The sequence below is a fragment of the Ischnura elegans genome, chromosome 5, assembly GCF_921293095.1.
Source record: "Ischnura elegans chromosome 5, ioIscEleg1.1, whole genome shotgun sequence".
Taxonomy (NCBI): Eukaryota; Metazoa; Arthropoda; class Insecta; order Odonata; family Coenagrionidae; genus Ischnura; species Ischnura elegans.
Window position 1 is genome coordinate 7,049,836 of NC_060250.1, and position 23,810 is coordinate 7,073,645.

The 23,810-nt window shown below is 40.9% G+C and overlaps 1 protein-coding gene across 1 annotated transcript in view; it reads right to left on the reverse strand.

Annotated features, from left to right (window-relative positions):
- The window catches only part of LOC124159607 (Ca(2+)/calmodulin-responsive adenylate cyclase-like), a 398,052-nt gene that overhangs the window by 219,657 nt on the left and 154,585 nt on the right, over window positions 1–23,810 (reverse strand). The window contains exon 4 of the mRNA XM_046535531.1: window positions 11,218–11,367. Coding sequence (XP_046391487.1) covers window positions 11,218–11,367 — 150 coding nt within the window. The remainder of the gene's footprint in view (window positions 1–11,217; window positions 11,368–23,810) is intronic.

Genomic DNA, 23,810 nt, shown 5'->3' on the forward strand with positions numbered 1-23,810 from the left:
AAGTTATAAAAAGACGGTGTTGCGAGGATAATCAACAAAAACTTACAGCCAAACAAATATTATATCCTACCAAAATAAATTTAAAGCATGTCGTTAAAAAAAGCGAAAGAGAGAGGTACATATATTGTTAGGACAGAAATAATTCTTCACAGATACCCAGTCTAATAATAGTATAATACTGACAGGCTCATTTAAATTACATTCAACAAAAGTATGCCAGGTTTGTGCCTGGCAAGCCAAGTTCGGCTTCAGAAAAAGGCTACTTATATTTAATGTGAGATTTCCAAACACGATTAAGAATCAAAATTAAATACTGGAGGTGAAAGAGGGGATATTTTTGCAATTCTACGCCTTTTTATTTCGATATTCATTGTTCTACAGAGAATTAAGAGTTTTATCGGCACTCAGGACTAACTTCGAAGAAGTAAAAGATATTTTCCTGGCGGGACGTCTGATTAAAATCATCACATTAATTCCCAGAGCATAATTAATTTGGCTAGCTAAATAGCGTTTAATTGTTTCATACAATGTAATTAGGAGGAAATTAGAGGCCAAATTAATTGGTCCCAGAATTAAAATGGATGCATTGAGGTTTCCATCACAGAAGAGAATAATTTTATCACGGTTTCCGAGTTAATCACGCCCACAAAACCGACACTAAATCACAAAATAGTCACAAACATTACTGGAAATAATTCTGGCAGTTTATCGCCCAAGAGGCACATACGTATGTACATTTGACAATAAGAAAACGAGCTTTTACTGTTACTGCTGAACGGTCTCGATGGAGTAACTACTAAGCCTAAATCTCCGTTTTGGCTTTCTTTTACGGAAATGAAAGTATGTATTGAACAAAATTCACTAATTCATTATTAACATCGTGGTATTCCATCATAAGGTTTCTTGGATATTACACTATTATTTATACCACTGATTTTTTACAGAGCGCGACCAGGGTTTTGACGAATCATCTTCACCTTCAGGCGCAAATTTGTCAGGCGTAATTAATTATTAATTAATTTACGCCTGAAGATGATGATAATTAATGAAACTCGGGTCGCGTTATGTAAAAAAGAAGCGGAATAAGTATTAGTATAATATCCAAGACAACTTAGTATGTATTCACGGAATCATTTAAAAACAATATTTTCCAAACACATCTCTGAATAGATGCTTTTACGTATAAGCAAAGCATGGCTCATTTACTCATTTGGGAAGAAATTTTCATTGTAGAAATTCTTTCACTCAAGATACTTTAAAAAAAAAGCTATTCAAGAGAGGACCCTGAACAAGACCGAGGAATAGCAGAGAAAATGAAAAAACATGGTGAAGTCACCAACTTATCTGCTGTCGATATGTCGTCGTGAATAGCTCGAGAGGTTGGCGATGGATCGAAAAAATTAACCTCTCCGATTCCTACGAATCTCTTCATTTTTCAAACTCTAATACAACGAAGGTAATTGGTGATAAAGTAAAAAAAATGTTTAAAATACCCATTTTGCGGATAAAAATATTTCATCTTGACCTGAAACAGAAAGTAACCATTCTCAAATAGAGTGAAATTACCGCAATGGGTAATGGGAATGGAGAATATATGCACATAGAATGGAAGGGGGAGTCGAACTCTTAGCACTACAAACTAGCGAAAAGAATATGAGGAAATAAAATGGCGCAAAAAATTCAAAAATCTTAAATTGCCGCATAATTAAATGAACGCCATCTATCGAGTAAAAATTTGATAAACAGCCGCAGATTTGATTCAAATTCAACAGCAAGGACAAGAGAAAACACTTATTGGAACCCCACTCATTTACTTTATCATGACTGATCTATCAAAATAATTCCAGCAAGGGACCACAAGTCAATCCATTAAAAATGCCGAAGAAAAGTTTTCTTTACCGAATGTTAAAGGATTATTTAAAACGCATTGCATGATTAATAGCATAACAATTTAAAGGAATAACCCCATCGTGTTGGAAAAGCAGGAAATATTTTTTCCGAGAAAAGCATGTTTTCATCAGGATAGAAATAAATGAACTTATTCTCTCAAACAATTATATTAGCAAAATAATGGCGAAATGATATCGATTGTATCATTTTAGTCTACTTTTTTAAATAAACTCAACGATAAGGATTTCAATGAATATGAAAGAAAATAGAAAAAAACAGACCTAGTTTTGAGAAAAAACACCGCTGCAGAGTATTCACTTTTGACGCAATTGAGTGTCATGTCCTCAAAAGAACACGTCAACTGCAAATGAAGTGGCACCGAAACCGATAATATCGGAGTTTGTTGGAGTGAATAATTGGATGGAGCAACCGCGAGAGGGAATATCAGTGAGACAATGGAAGGGTGACAGGCGCAGATCATATAGACATAAAGCCTCAAAAGTGGTTTCCTATTATTTTTTTATTGCCTAAATCGAAAGATTATTACTCCTGGAGTACGAATTTCACACTTTTAGACTTTTAAATGACGACATCTATTTTTTGAGATCAAATGAAAAGTGAAAAATTTTCTAGCGCGCGAAAACATGACGGCTAAGAATGAATGCTGGGAAAATCCCGTGTGACGTCATTCTGGTTCCCGCTGTCGCCGTGTAAGGTGACCTTGGGGAAAGGCTTTGAGCGCTGATACGATGCAGGCTTCCAGCAGGTAGCAGAGATACCCTTCTAGAAGGTAGCTCTTGGCTTAAATAAGGATTATTATTACCCTATCAAACGAAGGAAAGTTTCTAACCTTAGGCATTTTTAATACATAGGTGATTATTAAGAGATGTTTCCCTGAGCTCTGTGCCTCATGCATGAACTAGTAATCTTAGGCGATGTAAAATTCCTATCTACTCGTATAGAAACTAGGTCCCTGTGACGTCACGTGGAGTGGCATCGCATGGGCGCCAATCTGGCCTTTTTCAAATGAGGTTAAAATTGAACATTGACATTCGTCTAAACTGGGATTTCTAAAACCAAATAATTTGTATATTATGAATACACAAATAGTGGGTAACGAATCGCAATCAATGCCTTTCGTTTTCTTTGATGAAGGAAACTACCCTATTGGGCGAACTCACACATTTTCAAAATACGAAGAACAATTGAATATCCTCACAGACACAATTTTTCCATTCACTATCCAAATCTTTCATGCATCGGGTTGATGTGGTGGATTGAGTGTAGGTTTCCCACCCCGTGAGTCCGGGTTCAATTCCCAGTGGCGTCAGAGACTTTTCACAGGATCTTCCTTCATGTGGAGGGTGGATGACGCGCAGCACTCCGTCCGTCGGATGGGATGTCAAGCATAGGTAAAGCCTTTCGGCTTTCGAGCTGGCTAATGCCGACACAGGGTTTCTCTCCGCCCTTGCTTCCCACACTGCACAGTGGTCCGAAATCGGAAAAAGCCGGACAAAAGTCCAAAATGGCGTTTTTGAGATAGAGACTCAAAACTCAGAGTAAATACTCATAAATGATTATTGAATGCCGATTATGGATTTATAGGATCATTATACATAAACTTGATCCGTAGCTGAAATACAATAGCTCAAACATGATCAATTTTTCGAAATCACGCGAGATCTCGTTTTTCTTCGAAAATGTTTGAACTTAAGCCGGTGGTGTTGCAGTTGCATGATTTTTATGGAATAAAAAACACACAACATTCCTTTGACCTGATGCTTTGTTCATGATTTTTGAAGATTTTGGTTCAAATCTGAGTGGTTTTACAACACAAAATGGCGAACTCATTTTTTTCATTTACGGAATTTCAATTTTCAATCCTCCGATGGATTCAGTTCGCCGGAGGCTCGAACTTGGTACTTTAATTCGGAGAAAAACGAGATCGCGCGCAATTTTGAAAAATCGGTCATGTTTGAGCGTCTATATTTCAGCAACGGATCGAATTTTTCTAAAATGGCCTCTAAATCGGCAATTATTTATGAGTATTATTTGCTCTAATTTTTAAGTCTCTGCCTCAAAAAAAGCCATTTTGGACTTTTTTTCCGGCTTTTTCCGATTTCTGACTACTGTAAGATGGCGCAAATGACTTCAGCTGTGGGTCACCTCCTCCAAATACCTAATCTCTATTAATTTATCAGCAGCCTTAGAATTACGCCAATGTACAATCATTTTCGCCAACAATGGATAAGATGAAGTATTCACAAATTTTAGGCCACTGAATTCATGATAATAAGGTGAAATTTAGCCTAAACTTGCTCATTTTTGGAAGAAATTTTCAGTCAGATAATTGTTTCTCCAATTAATGCCACGTCGACTCATTTTGGCGGACGACAGTTTCGTACGCGATCAAGAGCTCCCGCTCGGGTCCTAACCTTTAGGGAAATGCATAAGTTACAGTGAATAATCAATCAATCAATGTGGTAGAACTCTCTCCCTTAATTTACCATCGAAATCTAACTCTCTTCTTTTTTTCAAACTAAATCATACTTTCTCTACAAGGGCTAATCAATTCAGAGCTGGAAATCCCAAATGAAAAATACCCTAACGACAATGCTGAATATCCCAGAGGAATTACCATGGCCACCGCAAAACTGCCACCACCACCACCACTAAGGGGACGCCTTCCAAACAGTGGCGGAGACACGCATCCAAGGCAAGGCAAGGCTTTGGGGTGTTCAGCCTGCATGGAACTTATTTCGCTCGTGGCGAATAGCCGCGATACATGTGCAGAGGAGACCACTAGCCCACGGGTACGCCTATCCTCTCACTCTACATTTTTCTACACTCTTGCATTCCATAATGTCTACCAATACCGAACGATATATTTGAAATTCGCCATTGTGCATTCAAAATATGTATCCGATTAATTGCAATACATGGTTTTACGGCGCGTGCGAATTAACAACATGATATCAATGCAGACAACTCGCATTCCACCCAAGCGCCCCACAAAGCAAATTTTTGTCTCCGTGCTTTCAAAAGAAGACACAGCAACACACATCCACAATCATTACCACTCTCTCGCCTCAAAATTACCCATTCCAAACCAAAGATTTTCCCAGTCTAAAGCCTGAATCACACGACCACTTTATCCGTCATTTCCTAGTGATCACTATCGCGATCACTGGAGTGATCACTCGCAAATGATCGTCGCTGGCAATTGTTTTTCACGATCGCGATGACGATTCCAATCACTTTTTTTCATCACTCGTCCGGTCGCTTTTTCCGTCGCTAAAATCGTCACTAAAACCCCACATCAGCCAATCAGAACGCATTCCCGTATGGAGCGATTGCAGCGCAACGTTTGACAATCGTGGGAACGACATAGATAAACAAACACGATATATATTTTCGATATGCGGGTCCGCTATGACAACGAGCTGTGATATCGAAAAAGATGCGAAAGGCGACGGCGGGAGGGACATTGTGATTCAGAAAAATGATCACTCGAGCGATCACTTAAATTCCCGTTGCGAAAAGCGATCGCTCTAGTGATCACTTTTCGCTACGAAAGGAAATGATCGTGTGATTCAGGCTTCAACCCACTTCTCCCCACTGCACGAATACGAACACAAGAGAGACACAAATTTAAGAAAACCGGGACTAGCCACGGTGATAACTTTTACGGGAGTCACCCGCAACGCACAAATTGTGCGAAAAATCCAGAGGAAAAATCATTTGTCTTCACCAGGATCCTGGTCAAGGCGAATTATTGTTTTTCTGTGGGTTTTTCGCACAAGATATACGGCAAAGCACATTCGAAGATGGCACAGTCAATCGAAAATAACAGTTTCATTAAATTACTTAAAAATAGGCAATATTAGATTTAATGCAATAGCACATAGATAGCAAGGTAATTTACCGATGATACTCTAAGAAAGGTACATAAGATGAAGAAAGGACTCTATGGATCAGAGCACGACAAAGAAGCACACGGTGAAATGGGCACGTCTAGTGATGAGACACTGCGGTAACGTTGGGAAAATTATGAAAGGAAAAAATTGATGGAAAAGCCTCCAGAGGAAGACCAAGGGACAAGAATAAGGGGAAGGAGGGACTCAGGGAAGTGGCTTAGGGAGAGATGGGGAGAAATGGGGTATGCATACCAATCTCAAAATATTGCAAAACTATGAACGGATGGATAGATATCGTCTATTGCTACCGGCGATAATTACCTCAAAAATTTCGATAGAGATGTCTCCGAAAGCAATGCAATAGCTTAAGCATTGGCTGGAATCAATTTACGGCACGTGATTCCAACTAAGTACCCCAAGTATTGGAATATAAAAAAACTCCATCGGTTTCAGAAATCTTTCGAAAATATCTATCTCTCTACGGAGCTATTGTAGCAACCACTGCGCCCTGGAGGACCCCACGCTATGTAAGTAGGTCACACATCGAATGGGTCCAGAGGTGGGTATTGAATACCCTGGCATTGGGAGCGCAGGAAGCTACGTCATCAGAGGGGGGGGGGGAGGGCTCGCTTGAAAGGGAAATGGCGAACACCAGCAATGAAAACACTGTAGTCTCCCTGGTTCTCCAGAAAAAGATCAATTTATCTATAGAGAGCGGCCGTTCGCATAGACGCTTATTCGTGTGATCACACGCAGGGATTTCGTCTAAAGGAAAGAAAATTTAACGACGCAAAAGAGTTCCTCCCCACTCAGCCGTTCTCTCAACCTTTAAATATCAAAACGCAAAATTAGCCACCCACTTTTTTATGAGTTGATGACGTCAGTGAAGTCCCGGTCATAAAATCATGCACGGAGAACCGGCCCATGAGGGCAGGAATCGCTCATAAGAATCTGAAGAACCACGCGAAGCCCGTGCAAAACGTCGACTGGAAAGCGGTCAAAGCCTCCCTCGGCATGAGCTCGTCATCAGCTTATTTACGAAAGGGTTACAGCCGTCGATTTTGGCCGCGAATATTTCGCGTGAAGTAGGTGAAAGATAGAGTTGTGGTAAAAACTGGTCACTTAATCTTTCAAACGCGACAATTATTAAAAATTGCAAACGAGATCGTTGGAGGACATTTTCACTGAAATGAATAGGTACATTTCAACTTCAGTTGAATTAATTATTGAGAAAGGTAATATTTTGTGAAAGTATTCAATTTATGTGTTGATTTTTACCCAACAAAACTATTTTTACGACACAATACTTCTGTTGTAACATCATCATGTGTCCTTTGGCTTACCAACAGTTTAAGTAGATTTCCATTGGATTAGTTGCAGAGCCTAAACCCACCAGAGTACTTACAGTCAAAAATATAAATTTCTTCGTTTATTAGTATAAACTATTATCTTCACTAAACAGAAACAATTAGTTGCCATGGCAATCTCATTCGACAATTAAATAGAATGTTTGAGCAAAAATGTATAGACTCACTAATAAAAAATGTAGTATTATTTCGACAGCTAGAACACCCCAGCAACCATAACATGCACTTATTGGCTATTTTAAAACATGATTTCATGTATATAAGATTTAGAAGGACACTGTCGTACTACAAGGCTATGTGGAAATGGAGAAGCAATCTCATAACAGAAATGAAATCACTTTGGATGTCCAAGCCTCCAAGCAATTATTACTTTCCCAATAAACAAGAATGATAAATATTAAATACTAAGCTATGGCATTTATAAAGTTTGACCAACGGGTGTTTTATGCGCAGTACAATGCATGGTCTCTTAGGAGTTATGTAAGGGGGCACTGTATCTACTACGAAGCTGGGTTTGGTGGCTGTGGCCTAGGAAACCGGGTCATGCACCATTACCATGGGGATGTCAAGTGGCACAGGGGACCGAGGCAGTAAATTGGAACGTGAATGAGGGATATGAGAATGGCAGGCAGAATCAATCTACGTTCCGGGGCAGGCCAAGAGGAAATTTCATGGCGGGGCAGAGGGAGGGGGGTTTAGGGGACGAAAGCCGAGCGAGCGGTGAAGGATATGAAAGGTGCGCTCATTCCGAGGAGCAGCTGAAAGGGACGAGGATTACATGACAAATCGGTGAAACAAGACGCTGAGTGGCTGAACTAGCGAGCAGTCTCGGGTTTAAAAAAGGGTTGGAAAATGAGACCCTTATTCCTTAAACGCACTTCCATTTGATTATTATTGGAGTATTCTAGCGATTAAAGCACGTTTACATTGAACTATTAACAAGTTAGCCCCATTTACCTCCTCTCCCATCTCTCCCTCATCCCCGTTTATCTCCCTCTCACATCACCAACATTTTCAACTCCTCTCTATTTCAAAATCACTTCCCAAGTCAATGGAAGCGAGCATTAACCAGACCTATTCCAAAAAAGAATAATTCCCAAGGGGAAAAAGAATTCCGTCCAATATCCTTTCTTCCCATCCTTTCCAAAGTTCTAGAAAAACTTGTATATGAGCAGATAACACATTTCTTAAAGTGCAACAGTATTCTCGATAAATTTCAGTCTGGCTTCCGACACGGTCACAGCACATCTACCGCTTTAACTAAAATCACCGATGACTTGAGACGCTCCATGGATCAAAAAGAAGTTTCAGTACTCGTTTTGCTTGATTTTTCGAAAGCTTTTGATTCCTTAGACAAAGATATCCTAGCAGCAAAAATGAGAGGCGTGGGTTTTTCTCCTACGGTAGTCCATTGGATAACATCATACTTAACAGGCCGGCATCAGCGAGTGATTACAAATGATTTCTGCTCAAGGTGGATCGAAACCACAAGAGGTGCGCCCCAAGGCTCTATTCTAGGACCTCTGCTATTCTCTCTGTACATTAATGATTGCCCTTCAGTGATAAATCATTCCAAATATCGTCTTTATGCTGACGATCTCCAAGTGTGGCTAAATTCAAATGTTAAAAGCCTGTTCAATGGAATATGTAATCTAAATAATGACCTAGAAAATATCAACAATTGGAGCAAATCCAACTTTCTAAGCATAAACCCTAGTAAGTCCCAAGCTATTATAACTGGATATCCTAAAATACTCAAGCCAATCGACAGGGATCAATTACCGCAACTGCACATCTCCGATTCTCCCATAATGTACTGCGACGAAGTTATTAATCTAGGATTGATCATTGATGGAAGTCTGTCTTGGTCATCTCATATAACTAAGATATGTAAAGCAGTGAATACGTCATTATTTCCATTAATTCGTTTCAGAAACATTATTCCTCTCTCCTTAAAGAAGAAATTAATTTCAACATTAATACTTCCCCATTTTGATTATGCCGATGCTGCCTTTCAAGACATATCTCAGGTGCTGTCGAATAAACTTCACCGCTCCTTCAACGCCAGCATTAGGTTCATATTTAATTTACAAATATCAGATCATACCACCAATCATATTAACGATCTCAAATGGTTAAAGCCTAGTTCTCGACGCCGGATGCATATCCTTTGTCTTCTCTATCAAATCTTACAGACAAATACACCAGCGTACCTCAGAGACGAATTTCAAACACTTAGTAGAATACACGACTCAAATACGAGGGGAAATGAAAAACTCGTTGTACCTCACCACCGGACAGTCAGATTCAATAAATCATTCATTGTTACTGCATGCCGCGAATGGAAAAACATTGACCTACCACTACGTAAGTCATCATCACTCGCCTCCTTCAAAAAGGCACTACACGTAAAACTTCTTCGAGAACAACAGCGAGACATGTAACATCAGGGAAAATTACGAAAGATTCATCAATTATCTCCTCCGGCTTCATCTAATTTTCCTTTTCTTTACAGGTACTGGGTGACATTTTCCATGTAATTTATTGTATTTCTATACTCAGGTTTACATTAGCTTTCTCAGTAGGTTTTCGCAGGTTTTTCACGCCCCCCTTCTTGTGTGGGCGTTTTCCTGAAGTGGGTTTTTTCCAATAAGGACGACAGTCATTATCCTTAGGTTTTTCCCACGTTCACTAACATCTTTTTACACTTGGTCAATAGTAACTTTGTTAAATTATAATGCTAATTGTTGATTGAAAACGGAACTTCTACTTATTTTTATGTAATTTCTCTGCATTTAATTTCACGAGCAACTAGACATGTATTTAACTGCATGTATTTAATGTTTGACGAGGGGTTAGATGGAAGATGGGACTTTCTAGTCCCAATCTCGCCCAATAAAGACGTATTATTATTATTATCATCTTGGATTTCACTCTTCAATTCCACAAAAAGCCCTGCTCCCTTTCACTCTCTCCATATATCCTATTCTTTCCCTTCCCCTTCCTCGCATGCCTAACATTCTTCCATCCCAACTCAGTACTCGCTCCTTCCAAAACCCCTCCGAATCTCATCAAGGAGTTCACGACGTACTCGTTCGGTAAGACTGCAAAAAGGGATAAGCTAGGGCAGGACAAATTATGTTCCACACCCTTGAAGAAAACCTTGAAGCTGAGTACTATGGAGGGTAATAAAATACATTCTTTATTCCTTGAATGCAGAAATTATTAATGGGAACAACTACCTCGGTTGAAACGCTGAAGCAACACAATATCCCTTTTTCGTGGCTTAAACATTGACACTGACGCACTTTTCCGAGACAAAATATTCAAAAAAGTACTTGAACAGACCAATACAATACATTTTTTACTTTAGAGTAAAAGTGGAGGAATATTTATACTTAAATTTAACGTTTTATTAAAATTTACAACGCATTTTCAGGTATTTTCTGACACAAAAAAGAACAATATATACCGCAAAAGCAGAAAATATTAATCATACACCTTCAAAATAAATCAGTAAACAATTCATGCCACTGAAAATATAAATAAACAATATGAAATGCATGAACGCAAGCTTCGTTCCGCGTTGAATTCATTATATTCCTATCATTATAAATGAACTATTATTGCAAAATGACTACGAAATATGTATAGAGGTAAAGATATTAAGAAGGGGTTTTATGCCTTAAATATTTTTGCCATTTATTCCAAATAAATGAGTAAAGTCTACGTCGGTCACAAACTGAAAATAACAAACCAGTCGATGGAAGTTGTAATATATACGCATAGAGCCCGCATTAGTGGACACGAATTAAAAAGGCATCGATTTCCAGCGTGAATATCTGGAAAAAAGCGGTGCACTTGACTCTATTCGGATATATTCCGATCGGTTTACATTCCATACAGTTGATTCCCATTGGTTCAGTACATATATGAAATTTACTGAGGACGAAAATGATCATTCATCGGAATCACTCTGAGCAGTGTCAATAAAACCCCTGGATCCATCGAAAGGAGGAAAGGATAGATAGTGGATGTCTCACCAGTTTCTCGTTCTCGTCTTCCATCTCGAGTCTGGCCGCGATGCAGTTCCGCGTGTCCAGGAACGCCTTCCTCTGCGCGTGCTCCATGAGGTTGTGCACGAACACGCCCACCGCATTCACGCATATCAACACCACCGCGTTCGCCGTCAACTGGGAACAAGAGAAAGAAAAACACACTTGTTAAAATATATGGATCAGTGAGAGAAAGTGGACGAAATAAAGCGATAAAAAAGAGGGTGCCTAATGATTGTGAAGGCAGTGAAACTAATGAGAACATAATGAAACACTTATCAGTTTCGTTTCTATAGGCGATATATTTCTAATCCCGACAGTTTTAAACGAAGTCAAACACACACAGAGGTGACCTCAGGGCAACGTTTTGCCTCTTTTCATTGGCGATTAACTGGCAATCAATTGCAAAAATAAAAAAATATAACTTAATGCGTATAAATAAGGGACCCAATAATACACCCATAATTTCAATATATCACTTAATATAATCAAGATAACACCATTTTTGATTGCTCCCGTAAACTGATAGAGTGGAAGGAATTGGACTCAACTGCGCCCACACCAACCAACCACCTCTCAATCACTCGAAATAAGCTGAATTGCATAATTAAAGAATAGCAGAGAAGAGGAGCCTCGAGGAAACCTTAAGACGAAGACGGAATAGCTTTACCGGCCGTATCTTGAGGCAGAGTGGCTTAATGGGGATAATCGTCCAGAGACAAGAACGGAAAAGGAAGAATTCAGAAGAAACAGGAAAGAAGGATGTTAAACAGAAGAATTTACGAAGGACATCATACATTAGCTGATACGAGAACTGATAGGTGAACTGATTTGAAACAAATGTGGGGATATTGACCAGTGATGATGGTGTTACAGTGGCCTTTGTTCCTAAGAGCGTGAATACGTCCAGGGTTGAACTGGGTCGGCGAATAATTTATTTCGATATCTTTCACCATGGAGCACTTTGCGTCATCGAGATGAAAAATACGCGTCCCGCCCCTTGGTTGCTTTGGCAACAGGCAAAAGGGATGCGCCTCAAATTACAGGCACGAGTAATCCCCACTCCCAGCTCTTTTCATATCCTCGCTCTCTTTTTTTTCTCAGCCTCGCTGGTGGCGCCGCCGCAATTACCCGCATCTTGTCGTCTTTTTCATAAAAAAAAACTGAGAATGCATAAAGCTCCTTTTCTGCGCCGGCATCGCCCGACCTTCATGCCCGGTGGCTTGAGATAGCGTCGATTACACTCTGCTCTTTTTCCCTTCCAAGTTTTTCTATCAAAAAATAATGTTTATAAAAGAACGACTTCCAGGCTGGGTTGGCGTTGAAGAAAAAAAACTGAAGTAAACCGTGCGAGTACACGCGGCGAGGCCTTCGTGTGTTTTCTGCCCATGGTTACAGACGCTTAGAAGCACACTAATTCGCCATCACGCATCAAACTTCACTCCGTTGTGGCATTCGGTCCCAGCAACGAACAGAGGCCACTCTGAATGTTGCTAATTATACAGAAGTAGAAACTAGACCGTAGCATTCGCTATATTTACTATACCCTGTTTCAATGCAATTCAAAATTACATCCTGTCTGTTGCCTTTTTTATGTTAATGTTTTCACGCACTCACTTAGTTATTGAACATAAAGGATAGATTCGATAAGTAAGAGTAGATCGCACCCCAGAAGAAGCCAATTTTGCACGAATTTCACACATTTTTTGTTCGGATGGTCGGTACCAACCCCTGAACCACCTCGCGATCTGACCACTTTGAATTGGGGTTTACGAAGGCTTCAAACGGGATTCGAACACAAGGCCCGTCGATCATCATCCCCACATCTATGAAATCCCTCACGCGTGCAATGCCTGCACTTCTGGCTGTTCCCACCCCATCGCCTCTCGTCCGACGACAGTGCTGCCACCACCGGCCATTGGATTCGCGAATATTCGCCCGCGGGGTCATAGAGTGTGTTTCAGCCTCCCTAGTAATTCCTCAATGGTGACCTGAAGACAACATTCAGGAGACAAAGAAACGATTCCATTGTATTCCAATTCATTTGAAAAAGGACGAAATGTAAATGCTCTGCTGTTGTTGGTAAGATCTCTTGATGAGACAGAAAACGAGACGAATAGGGGAAAATTCGAATTACGGAGGTAAAATCGAATCCAAACATTTTGCAAATGCCCGCAATTCAAACCAGAAATGAAAAAAAAACTGCTGCATAACGCCAAGATAAACGCATTCAAGAATTCGCTCATGTCGACTGCGTATTCAAAGTGCTCCCCTTTTCAACGGAGCTCTCAAAGGCATTCGAGATTCTTTTGTTACGCACGTATAGCCTTTCACGAGCAGTTATGTACACCTTCTCATCAACTACCAATCAATTGAGCTTACAGGGGCATCCATTTAGGCAATACGGGGAAAAAATTAAAATTACAATCATGAATTTAGTTTTCGTACTGCATGAAGTTTTTTTCATGAACACAAGCCTATATATAATGCTGCGCCGCCTATTTCCTCCAGGTGTTTCAGAACAGCGTTTGACTGATTAAGTGAAAGGATTGAGTTACCCACAATTTTACCATTCCTACATTAGACATCTGAAGCTCCTTGGACAGCAAAAAATACGATCACAAGACAGATTTAACTAAATTGTCACCTTGAGTAGGAACCGGTGAAGAAATGTCACAGTAAGAGGGAATGCAATAATTTTTACGAAAAAATACTATAAATAATTATGTAGTTAGCCGTTAGCTTTGAAATCATGAATTATCGTTTATTTGACTCATAAACTACTACACTAAAATCTTAAACTGATAAACTTTAAATTAATTATTGGCTTACAATGCTACGAGGGTAATCCAGAGTGTAACTGCCGTTTTGAAATAAAAATTAAGCCAATGAAATTGGAATAATTTTATTACATACATCTTAAAATTAAAACTTTACTTTACTTTTCTACATGGTCGGCAAATCGATTCAAGCACTTGTCGTATCTTTTAATGGTCTTCGCAATCCCCTCTTCATAAAAATCTGCCGCCTTAGAATAGAGCCAACCTTCACGGCGTTTTGAAACTCCCCATCATTGTCGACCACTGAGAAAAAAATCACTGACACGAGAAGGCCTACCACTCCTTTCTTCGCCGAGAATGTTTGTTCTTCCATTTTTAAAAGATCGTACCTAATGACGGACTGCACCTTAACTCCTCACGTCTGGTCCGTACACCGCATACAATTCACGTTGAATTTCGGCTGCTGATTGATTTTTTGCCCAAAAAATCGTATAAAATCACGCACTTAACACTTGGCGGGATTTTATATCATGGCTTTCATGTTTTTAGGTTATAACTGGACAGCACGTGAACGTGAGATAGCACAGTTAGAAGCGTACTGATCTGCTGCGCGCGTCGATGTCAATATAAGGCGGCGCTACACACTCTGCTTGTCGTTCAACGCACAAACGGTACTTATTTGCTGGATAACCCTCGTATTTTGAATTACCTAGTATTTTTTTGAATTGAAAGAATTTTTTGAGACAAAGGAGCTGCTTTTAATGACAAAGGGTTCAAAACACCAGAAATACTTGTGAGAAAAAAGGCGCTCAACAGCATTATATTGTTGTGTTAAACCCCCACATGCGAGGATATTTCCTTCGTGAACTACCTGCGTGCATCAACTACGAGATAAATACCATCTGCACTTAATTCCTTTGAAAACTGCAATGAGAAAGACACTTTGGATCAGATGACAAAGGGAAGGAATTTCCTAGAATTACTTCCCCGGAATATATGAAAGGCTCCCGAACTGAAAAGACCATTCAGAGAGCTTTGTTAGGAGGAAGGAAGCAATCCCGAGGTTTCCTCATGAAACGCTCTCGGAAACGGAATTAAAATGAAAAGAAATAATCACGAGAGCTTTCGCACGCCACGTATCGCCCGTTTCGATTCACGGAAGAAATCAATTTGCGCTGCTCGGAAAAATATCCGCCTCGCTCGACTTCATTCGGCCGACGAAAGCGAATACATTCTCGGAATATTCGGAGCTCCCGAAAAGAAAAAAAGAGGCGTCTCTTCTGCGAGATTCAATCAAAGGCCTCCTGCGGCGAAAAAATAAGGAGCAAATACCTAAAAAGGGCATACAGTGCAAAGGAGATGCCAAAGCTTTTATTACGTGAAATAAAACAACTGCAATCACTCACACACTCATGGGTCACCACAGACTATGGGGATTTTGATTTGGGACGTCCGAGGGATTCACCTGGGACTTGAACCCGGGACCACTCGATCAAAAGCCAAGCGCTCCGTTCGCTAGGCCACCACGCTGCCCCCTCCAGTTACAGGGGCCAAAGTTAAGCATGGAAATGAGCCTAAATATAGTTTTTCACAACCGTTAGATACCATATAATCGTTTCACAATTGATACCTTCTTTTGAGTAGAAGAAAATTACTTGTCATAACTAAAACAGGCACGAACATTATAAGGGCTGCAACCATTTCCCTACTCTCCAAAGCAATTGTTCGAGCAGTCATTGAATTGATCTTATTAGCCAGATTTCACCAAAAGTGCCAATCGGCTTCGCTTTCCACAGCATCGACCTTTTGCAGAATGCTTTCTGGGCACAAGTGTACACGGCGAGGAGGAAAAGACGTGGGCTGAGGATAAAGTCTGCAATTGCAAACACTTTCAAAACAGGAATGGTTTGGCGCTCCAAATTCACTGTAAAATATTACGGCATAGGTAACGCGTAGTTGTAAAATTAAAACTTTCACGTGATTGAAGTTCGTCATGATGTCTACAACATATTATACTTAGTCCCTTACACAGGATTCGTCGAAGTTTACCGATTGAAAAGCGGCACGGGTTGCGCAGTTGCCTGGCAGTGGGATTAGAAATCTAATGCTGAATCCAAATATCGACAAGCAAGAAGCAACAATAACACAGAGGATACAGCGAAGATAAAAAGTCCAGTAGCAGAAAGCAAATGTCTTTGAAAAAGAAATATGGTCTCAAAACGGAATATGATTTCCTAGAACAGCAGGAGGAAGATTTTCAGAGAAAATAAGTACGCAAGGGCTTGCATAGGCTTAACGTTGGGCGCCAACATTCAAAAACCTACATCACGTGATGGGTGTGGCGGGTGTGATTGGCTGATATCGAGGATAGCGTTTGTTTTCGCGCTATTTTTCTTCTACTGCAAAGTTTATCTCGTATGAATTTAATATGAAAGGAAAGAATGTTAGGTATGCGAGGGAGAGGAAAGAGGAGAATAGGATTTCTTTTTATAGAAAGAAAGAAAGTAGGCTTTATTGTGAATGGAAGAGGGTGGTACAAGTTGGGAGGGAAGACAGCCCGAAATAACCTGCAATATACTCCATGTAAACCAACTTTGACCAGAATAAAACTTAAATAATAATGGATTTAACATTCACTAAAAAGGAAAAATATCAGAATTTCTAAGGCATCCATTTATCAGTTTATATTCCGCTGTTTCCCTCCCCATAACTATACGGAAGTCGGGATTTCAACGTTGGCTTCTCTTTTTGGTGAATGCGCAGCCAACCTGCGCGCTCTTACTTGTATATTTTTCCTCTGAGGGAGGATAGATTCCGACGCATATTATAGCAGGACAAACACGGTTTCCTCCTAGCACACTTCCTCACTCCACAATAGGGTGACAATCCCCATGGCAACCGACAGCCCACCCCTCGCCCCCCATTAGATCCCATTTTCCTCGAGACCAAAGAAGAGTACCACGGCCCCATTTATTACTATTCATCAAAGTCGTCTCCCCGTCGCCGTCTTCCAGGAACTCACTTTCCTCCTGCACGGCACCGACTCAAGAGAGGAAATTTCTGATGAGCATGGAGCCGGAATGAATGCGTCGTTGGAAGCGGTAATGAGGAGCGAGAAACAGCCCTCGTTTTATTAGGACGAGAATGTATGGCGAGGGAAAGTACCAACCTGATATGGTCGCAGGAAAGTGCACTATGCAAGTTTCTCATAAACTGATGACTTAATTGGGGATTGCATTCGGTTACTAAAAAGTTCTGGAACACAATTATAATCCTTGGGTGACGTTTTCACGGCTCGATACCAATGTATTTACAATGATTCAGGTGTTGCCTTGTTTATGTTTGTAAATCATCGCGACGTTCCGTGATTCTTGCGTTCTAAATGCTGAATTATAAGGAAATGAAGCAGACTCCAATTCCAAGTAATGATTCAAGGTAGAAAGCAGCAGAAGTGGTCCTTCAAATTTACTTCAAGGTTGAATCGCACGTATGCATGCTATAGATCTTGAGGTGATAGTATCCACTGAAGTTCTGTGTACAAGAACAAATATGAACTATCGGAACGAGCAAATATTCTCAGGAGCTAATTGATGGAATAGAATGGAAAACTGTTCTGGTGAATATATGTTCGTCCTCCGATCGAAGGGTGTTGCTTTCAAAATCGAGAAGAAGTTTAGGCTTCCAAAATATCTCATCTCCAACGTTTTGCGGATCTGCCGCGCAAGAAATTTTATCACCACATCGGTTGTGAACCACAACGAACCAGTTTACACAACTATTAACTCGACAGCTAACTCATTTCCGATAGTAAACTGACCAGTGATGTTCAATACACGTCGGATCCAAAACATAAATTAGCATGCGGGTTAACCAACCTACAAAACCTACAGCGGAAATAATAATTTTTTAGCGATACCTATCACTTTAAACTTAGCGAGCAAAACTTATTTTCAATCGCTCCATAATAAATGGTGGGATCTTCCACTTCAGGGAATGGAGCCTCTCTCCATGGAATATCTTTTTTAGGCTTCGATTGATTGAGCAAATAAGAATAGATATTTTCCAGAGTGTCAGCGTATAAAAATAATATTTAGAACCTCACTATAGTTCCCGGTCCGACAGAAAAGATAAATCAAGAAAGACATTTAGCCGAACGGATTGGTAGATAAAGGAAATCTATTTTTCCCGAAAAATGAAGGATTTCGATAAATATTAGGTGGAACAACTAATCCTTCCAAAAACGAGCACAATTTCTTTGAGAACGGTTTATTTCTTAAAGGCTATTGCGGTGGATTTCATAGTAATACATTCCTTTCAATAAATTTTCTCGCTAACATTTCCTTTGAGGCATTGCTTTATTCAACGAATACTATATTTTCAAGAAATCCACTTGTTTGACTCCCTGTATTCAGCCACCTCATATTTTTTTCATTTAGGCCGAATATTATCCCACAGATTGGGAAAACTGAGGGAAAAGCACGAAGGTAGGATAAAGAGGGGAGAAGCGCGTGAAAGAGTGAGGAAGACAAAACTGAATGGAGAGAGTTACGCTCTCAAAAACTGAGCCGCAAGGGAAGAGAACAGATCCAGTCGAGCGCGAAAAATATGCGTGTAACGGGGATGAAAAAACACGCGTAAGAAAACATGAACGAGGAGGCTAATGTCTGAATGTCAACGCTCAAAACATGCGCATTGGAAAAACGAAGGGAAAAGAGGGAAGCGAACGACAACTTGACATGGAGCGATGAAAAGGGAAGGCGAAAATGATTAGTCAGGCCCCATAATTAAATCCACAGAACACATCTGAGACTTGGGGTGACTTGGCATGAGAAGAAAAAAAAAGATTAGGAAATAAAAGAGAAACGTTGGCGCGGGGAAGATATGTTCGACAGGGGATGAAAAAAAATAAAACACAAACGCTTGTCGTCGTGAATGTCGGAAGACGCGTGAAGGACAAAAGAAGGCGCCGCGGCGAGGTAACCACCGCGATGGGGGAGGGGTGGGGGAACAATGAAGATGAAAAAAAACAAACAAATGAAAGAGGATTCGTGCGAGGCACTCCGCGAGTGTTGCGTGCGTTTGCGCGGGGCGTGGTGCATGCTGGGATGCTGCGGGGGAGGGGACGCGAATAAGCCGCGCGGAAAAGAAAGAAAGGCAGCGGGAGAAGGAACAAGCACCGGCGCTTCCGACGAATGCACACGGGCAAAGAGGATGGGGGGGGGGGGGGGGGGGTGGATGAAAGGGTTTTTTGATTCCAACGACCACAGCCAGGGGTGGCAAGGGCCTCACCCGCCCACGACGCGCGGAAAAAGCGAGGTTCACACGCCACGGATATTGTCGAAACGGGGGGAAAATGAGAAGACATTTGCAAAGTCCTGGATTTTCGCTGGGGCTAGATGACATTTACTCAGCCAGGTTGTAATTGACAGTGTAAAACCAGAGAAAAGAGTATTACTAAATTAGAGAAAAGGCATTGGAAGGATAAGAGCGACGTATCAAGTAATTCGCACTCTAGGAAAAGAAGGCAGGAGAGAAACGTTACTCTTCAGAAGAATCACTAAGGAGGCCACCGTCCCATTCAACGGAAGGAGTGTTTTACTTCAAAAGTAACTTCCAAAAATCACTAAAAGAGGGATTGGGCAGTCTATGAAAATAAGGAAATAAAACTTTGTAAGGTTCTCCTTACTTCCCATATGGAGAGGTTTCACAAAGTAAAGCCTGAAGTTATTAGTCTATGAAAAGCTAAAAATATTCAATCCCAGCGAAACGAAATTTTTGATCATGTCCTAAAATAGCAGATGAATTATAAAAAGAATGGAACTCAATGAAAAACTGAAAGCATAGGCAAAAAAATGATAAATATTCTCTTAGATCTGTAATCAATACATGAGCCTTAATAAAGTCCATCATTTGACCCGGGTGGCTGATTTACATTAACATTCGTCGCATCACCACGCTGAATACTGTCTTATACTAAAGTGTATCTCGCCTCATAGGATGCCTTCATAATTATTAAAAACATATCAATGAAATTAAGAATATTTATCATAACATTCCATTTCTTATGTCAAGTATTCTATGCATATTATTGCACTCTGTATCCCATTATATGCTAATCGTCCTTTCCACCCTGGAATCAGACTTCTCAGCTACATGAATGAATGAAGCGTGCGTTGGATGCGAACCCAAAATTGAAACCGGAATGTGAGACCGCTTCGTGCTCCCTATTATCGTAATCAAGACAAAATACTTGATTATTGGAAGTGATGAAATCCCAGATCTGCCACTAGACAACGAGTGTGTAAATGGAGTAAACACAACAAAGTACTTACGAGTTATACACTATGGGCCGTGTTCTTAGTGGACCCTACATATCCGTCCCTACATAACAAAAGGCCCCTACATGCGTTTCTTAGTCAACCCTACATAAGTGGTGGGTGTAATTCCGTCGTCAAGTTCTCTGAAATGACGTAGATCAAGATGATGGCGCAGCGCCAATTTTCCACTCTGGTGGCGTAATGGGAACTAACTATGAAACTAAGAAAAGACGTCCGATAGTTTTCGGGCGTATTGTTAGGGTAACGGCTCAAGGTAAATAAACAATAGGTGTCGTCCGCCAGGTCGTGTCGATACCTTAATTATAGCTACAAATACTCTCATATCGAGCCAAAAGCTGCAATTCTCCGCAGAGCTGCAATTTGCCCCTTTCGTGTGGGCCAATAAAAAACAAATAAAGCTGTGCAAACTTCAGTTCAGAAAAGAAGCAGAGAGGAGGGGATGGATAATGGGGGATTCGGGACGATTGAAAGGACTAAGCCGCCATTCAAAACAAATGTACCCAAAATATTTCCAACTTCTCGTAAACATTAGGTTACGCACTAATGTTCCGAGTCTCTTTGAAAGTACTTGAGAACTGCGGGGGCCCAAGTCCTTCATTTTTATAATTTTTACCGAAGGTTTAAGCGTACTTACCGAATTAACGTACTGACCGAAGGTTTCTGTAAAACATGTATTTGTTGAACTTATAATTTAATTTTGTTCTTCATACCTCGTCGTAAGTGCTCAATAAACTGTAGAGTTCAATCGCCCTGTTGTCTAATTAACTAAGGATATCTATGTAATCTACTACGATCCTATAAAACATGGATTTTACAGTTATCTATGTAACCTATTTTGAATACTCAAAACATGACTGTCGCAACAGAACTTTCGGAGAAGCTGAAAATATTCAGATCGGTTCCTGTGTCCGCGCGTGAGCCAATTGAGAGCAAAACAAAGCTGCTGTGCAAAATTAAGTTCACGAGAGACCGAGCGTGTAAGAATGATAAACAATCAGGTCTGGAAGGGCTTTGCGGTGATTTAAAAAAATAATGGAATAAAATGGAGGCGAGTGCGCAGGCAGTTGGATGGAAAATTGAAGGACGCCGTGCGCAAGGTTGCGGCGAGGGGATGGATACGATGAGAGCGAGGCTTCGGTCATCTGGTTCATTGGATCAAGCACACGGCCCAACGGGCAATTCCCTCTCTTCGGGACGAAGAAGTGAGGCAGCAGCACATACACATACAGGCATGTGCACCGTGGTCGTCATCACAGAAAGCCCGTCCTTTCGGGTCAGCGGGAAAGCAGCGGTGCATCCGATAAAGCGAGGGGGTCGTCATCGCCAATATTATTGATTCGTTTGCCAACCGAGATGCACCGATGTTTTGATTTTGTCTGATTTTCTTTGAGAGCGAAAACCAATTCTTGGAGGAGGGAAACCCTTTTTTCCGACGGCAACTGCCTCCTTTGGTCATTTAAAATGAATATTCCTCTTGCGGTAAAGAGGAAATTGGAAAGGAATCGCCCCCAACAGGTCAAAAGGTGTCAACGAGCCACGCAAAGTCCACGCACTAGGGTAGACTAGGAGTGGTGACCCGCTCCGAATGAGCTCGTGACGTCACCAAAATAATCTAAGAAAGGCTTTTTAGGCCGTCCATTTTTAGCAGCGAATAAAACTGGATGTTGTGCACCACTTACTGCTGAAGTTATAGTGCCAGAGGAGCGCTAGATCTTTACAACTTTACTCAAAAGAAGCGGAATCTTTTTCTATTTTATTTTTGCATTTTTAGTGTACATGAGTAGTCGCTGACGTAAGAGAAATCTTCGCAAACCTAAGTACGTGTCTACTACGTGAGACTGAAGCAGGAATTTCCTCCTCCAGAGGCACTATCAGGTGAGCGAATGCGCGTGTTGTATCTTCCTGCCTCAACCTTCTTTTTCTTCCCATTTTTCATAGCCTTTAGTTCTCCTCATTTTTATCACTTCTCTGCCTTTTTCCACCCAATAATTTTCCATATTCATTCTCGTTCCTCGCTCACTATAGAGGACGGCCTTTGGCAATCCTTTTATTCAATTGCTACACGGCCGCAGAGCGTTCATTAATTGATGGCGGTATCCTTCTCTTCTAAGCCCACACCCGTTCATCACATCCAAGGCCGGGTGGTTCACGGGATGCAGGCCGCGCACCGCAAACTCCCCCTGCGCACCAGCCTCCCCTGCACGCTCCCACTCATTCCCACTCTCTGCTAAACCTCATTCCGCTCGTCCGCCACCCACACCCAGAGGCAGCTCAGAGAGAGATTCTCTCCTTGGAGTTTAGGCTTCACCGCACGGCGCCGCTGCTCTGCGGATCGTCTGCCTCACGTCGAAAGACGCGAGTGCATTGAGTGGTCTCGAAGTCCGGATCCCAGAGGCATCTCAGCTCTCTGCTTTGCACAAGGTGATCAGTCGGTGGGCGCAGGAGGAGAAATAAATTGTTTTCAGTGCGTGGATTGGGTGATGGGTAGGAACTAATTTGATAAGTAATAACCTGAATGCATTTTTATCCAAGTATTCTACCTATCAAGTTTGCGTGAAGTATTTAAGAAGTATTCGAGCAGAATACTTACCAATTCAATTCATAGTAAAGCCTGCTCCGTTTCATTCTATCAAAAAATCCTATTCTTTTCCCCAACATTCTACCCTCTTAACTCTGTTTTAACATTCCTTCCCCGCTCAGTACTCGCTCCATCCATACCTTCTGTCTAATGCGTATTTCATAAAAAAGCTGCCCCACCTCATCCACCACATTCATCACTTCGTCGTTCCTCCTCCTTTCCGTCCACTTCACCTTCTCCATTCTCCTTCGCACCCATATTTTGTACGCCTCCAGTCTGAATCGTATGTTCAATGTTTAATTTTCTGATGCCGCTATCAACACACTACAACATAGGGAAAATGTGCATAAAAAAATTATTCCAATGTATATTGGACGGTTGCGGTGAACATTGGTATATCAATAGATACAACTCCTGAGCACGCCCAAATAATGAGACGTTCACGGGTGAGAATGCTTGGGAGGAATCCGATGAATCAATGATTTCAATGCTTAATATGACGCCTCACTCCCTCTTGGTCGCTCGAATTTTCATGTTTTTGGTGACGAATTATGTGCTCTCTTCAACTCGAATTTCATCGGGTTTCAAAAGTTTAAGCTACTCACGTCACTAAAGCTAATCGCGCCACTGGCGTGCAGAGATTCCATGCGAAAAAATATGTAATTAAGTCAACCAAAATTTATATTCATGGTGATATGATTTATCAAATTATTAACTTTTCAGTGCTACTTTTCGCGATAGCAATCTACCTTTTTCAAAAATTGAAAATAAATTAATCGTCCTGCACCCATCGCCACGTTGCGGACAAATTTGAAAACAGATTACACTGCAACCAAAATGGAGACGATGCATAAAACGACGACATAAATCAATCTTTCACAGGAT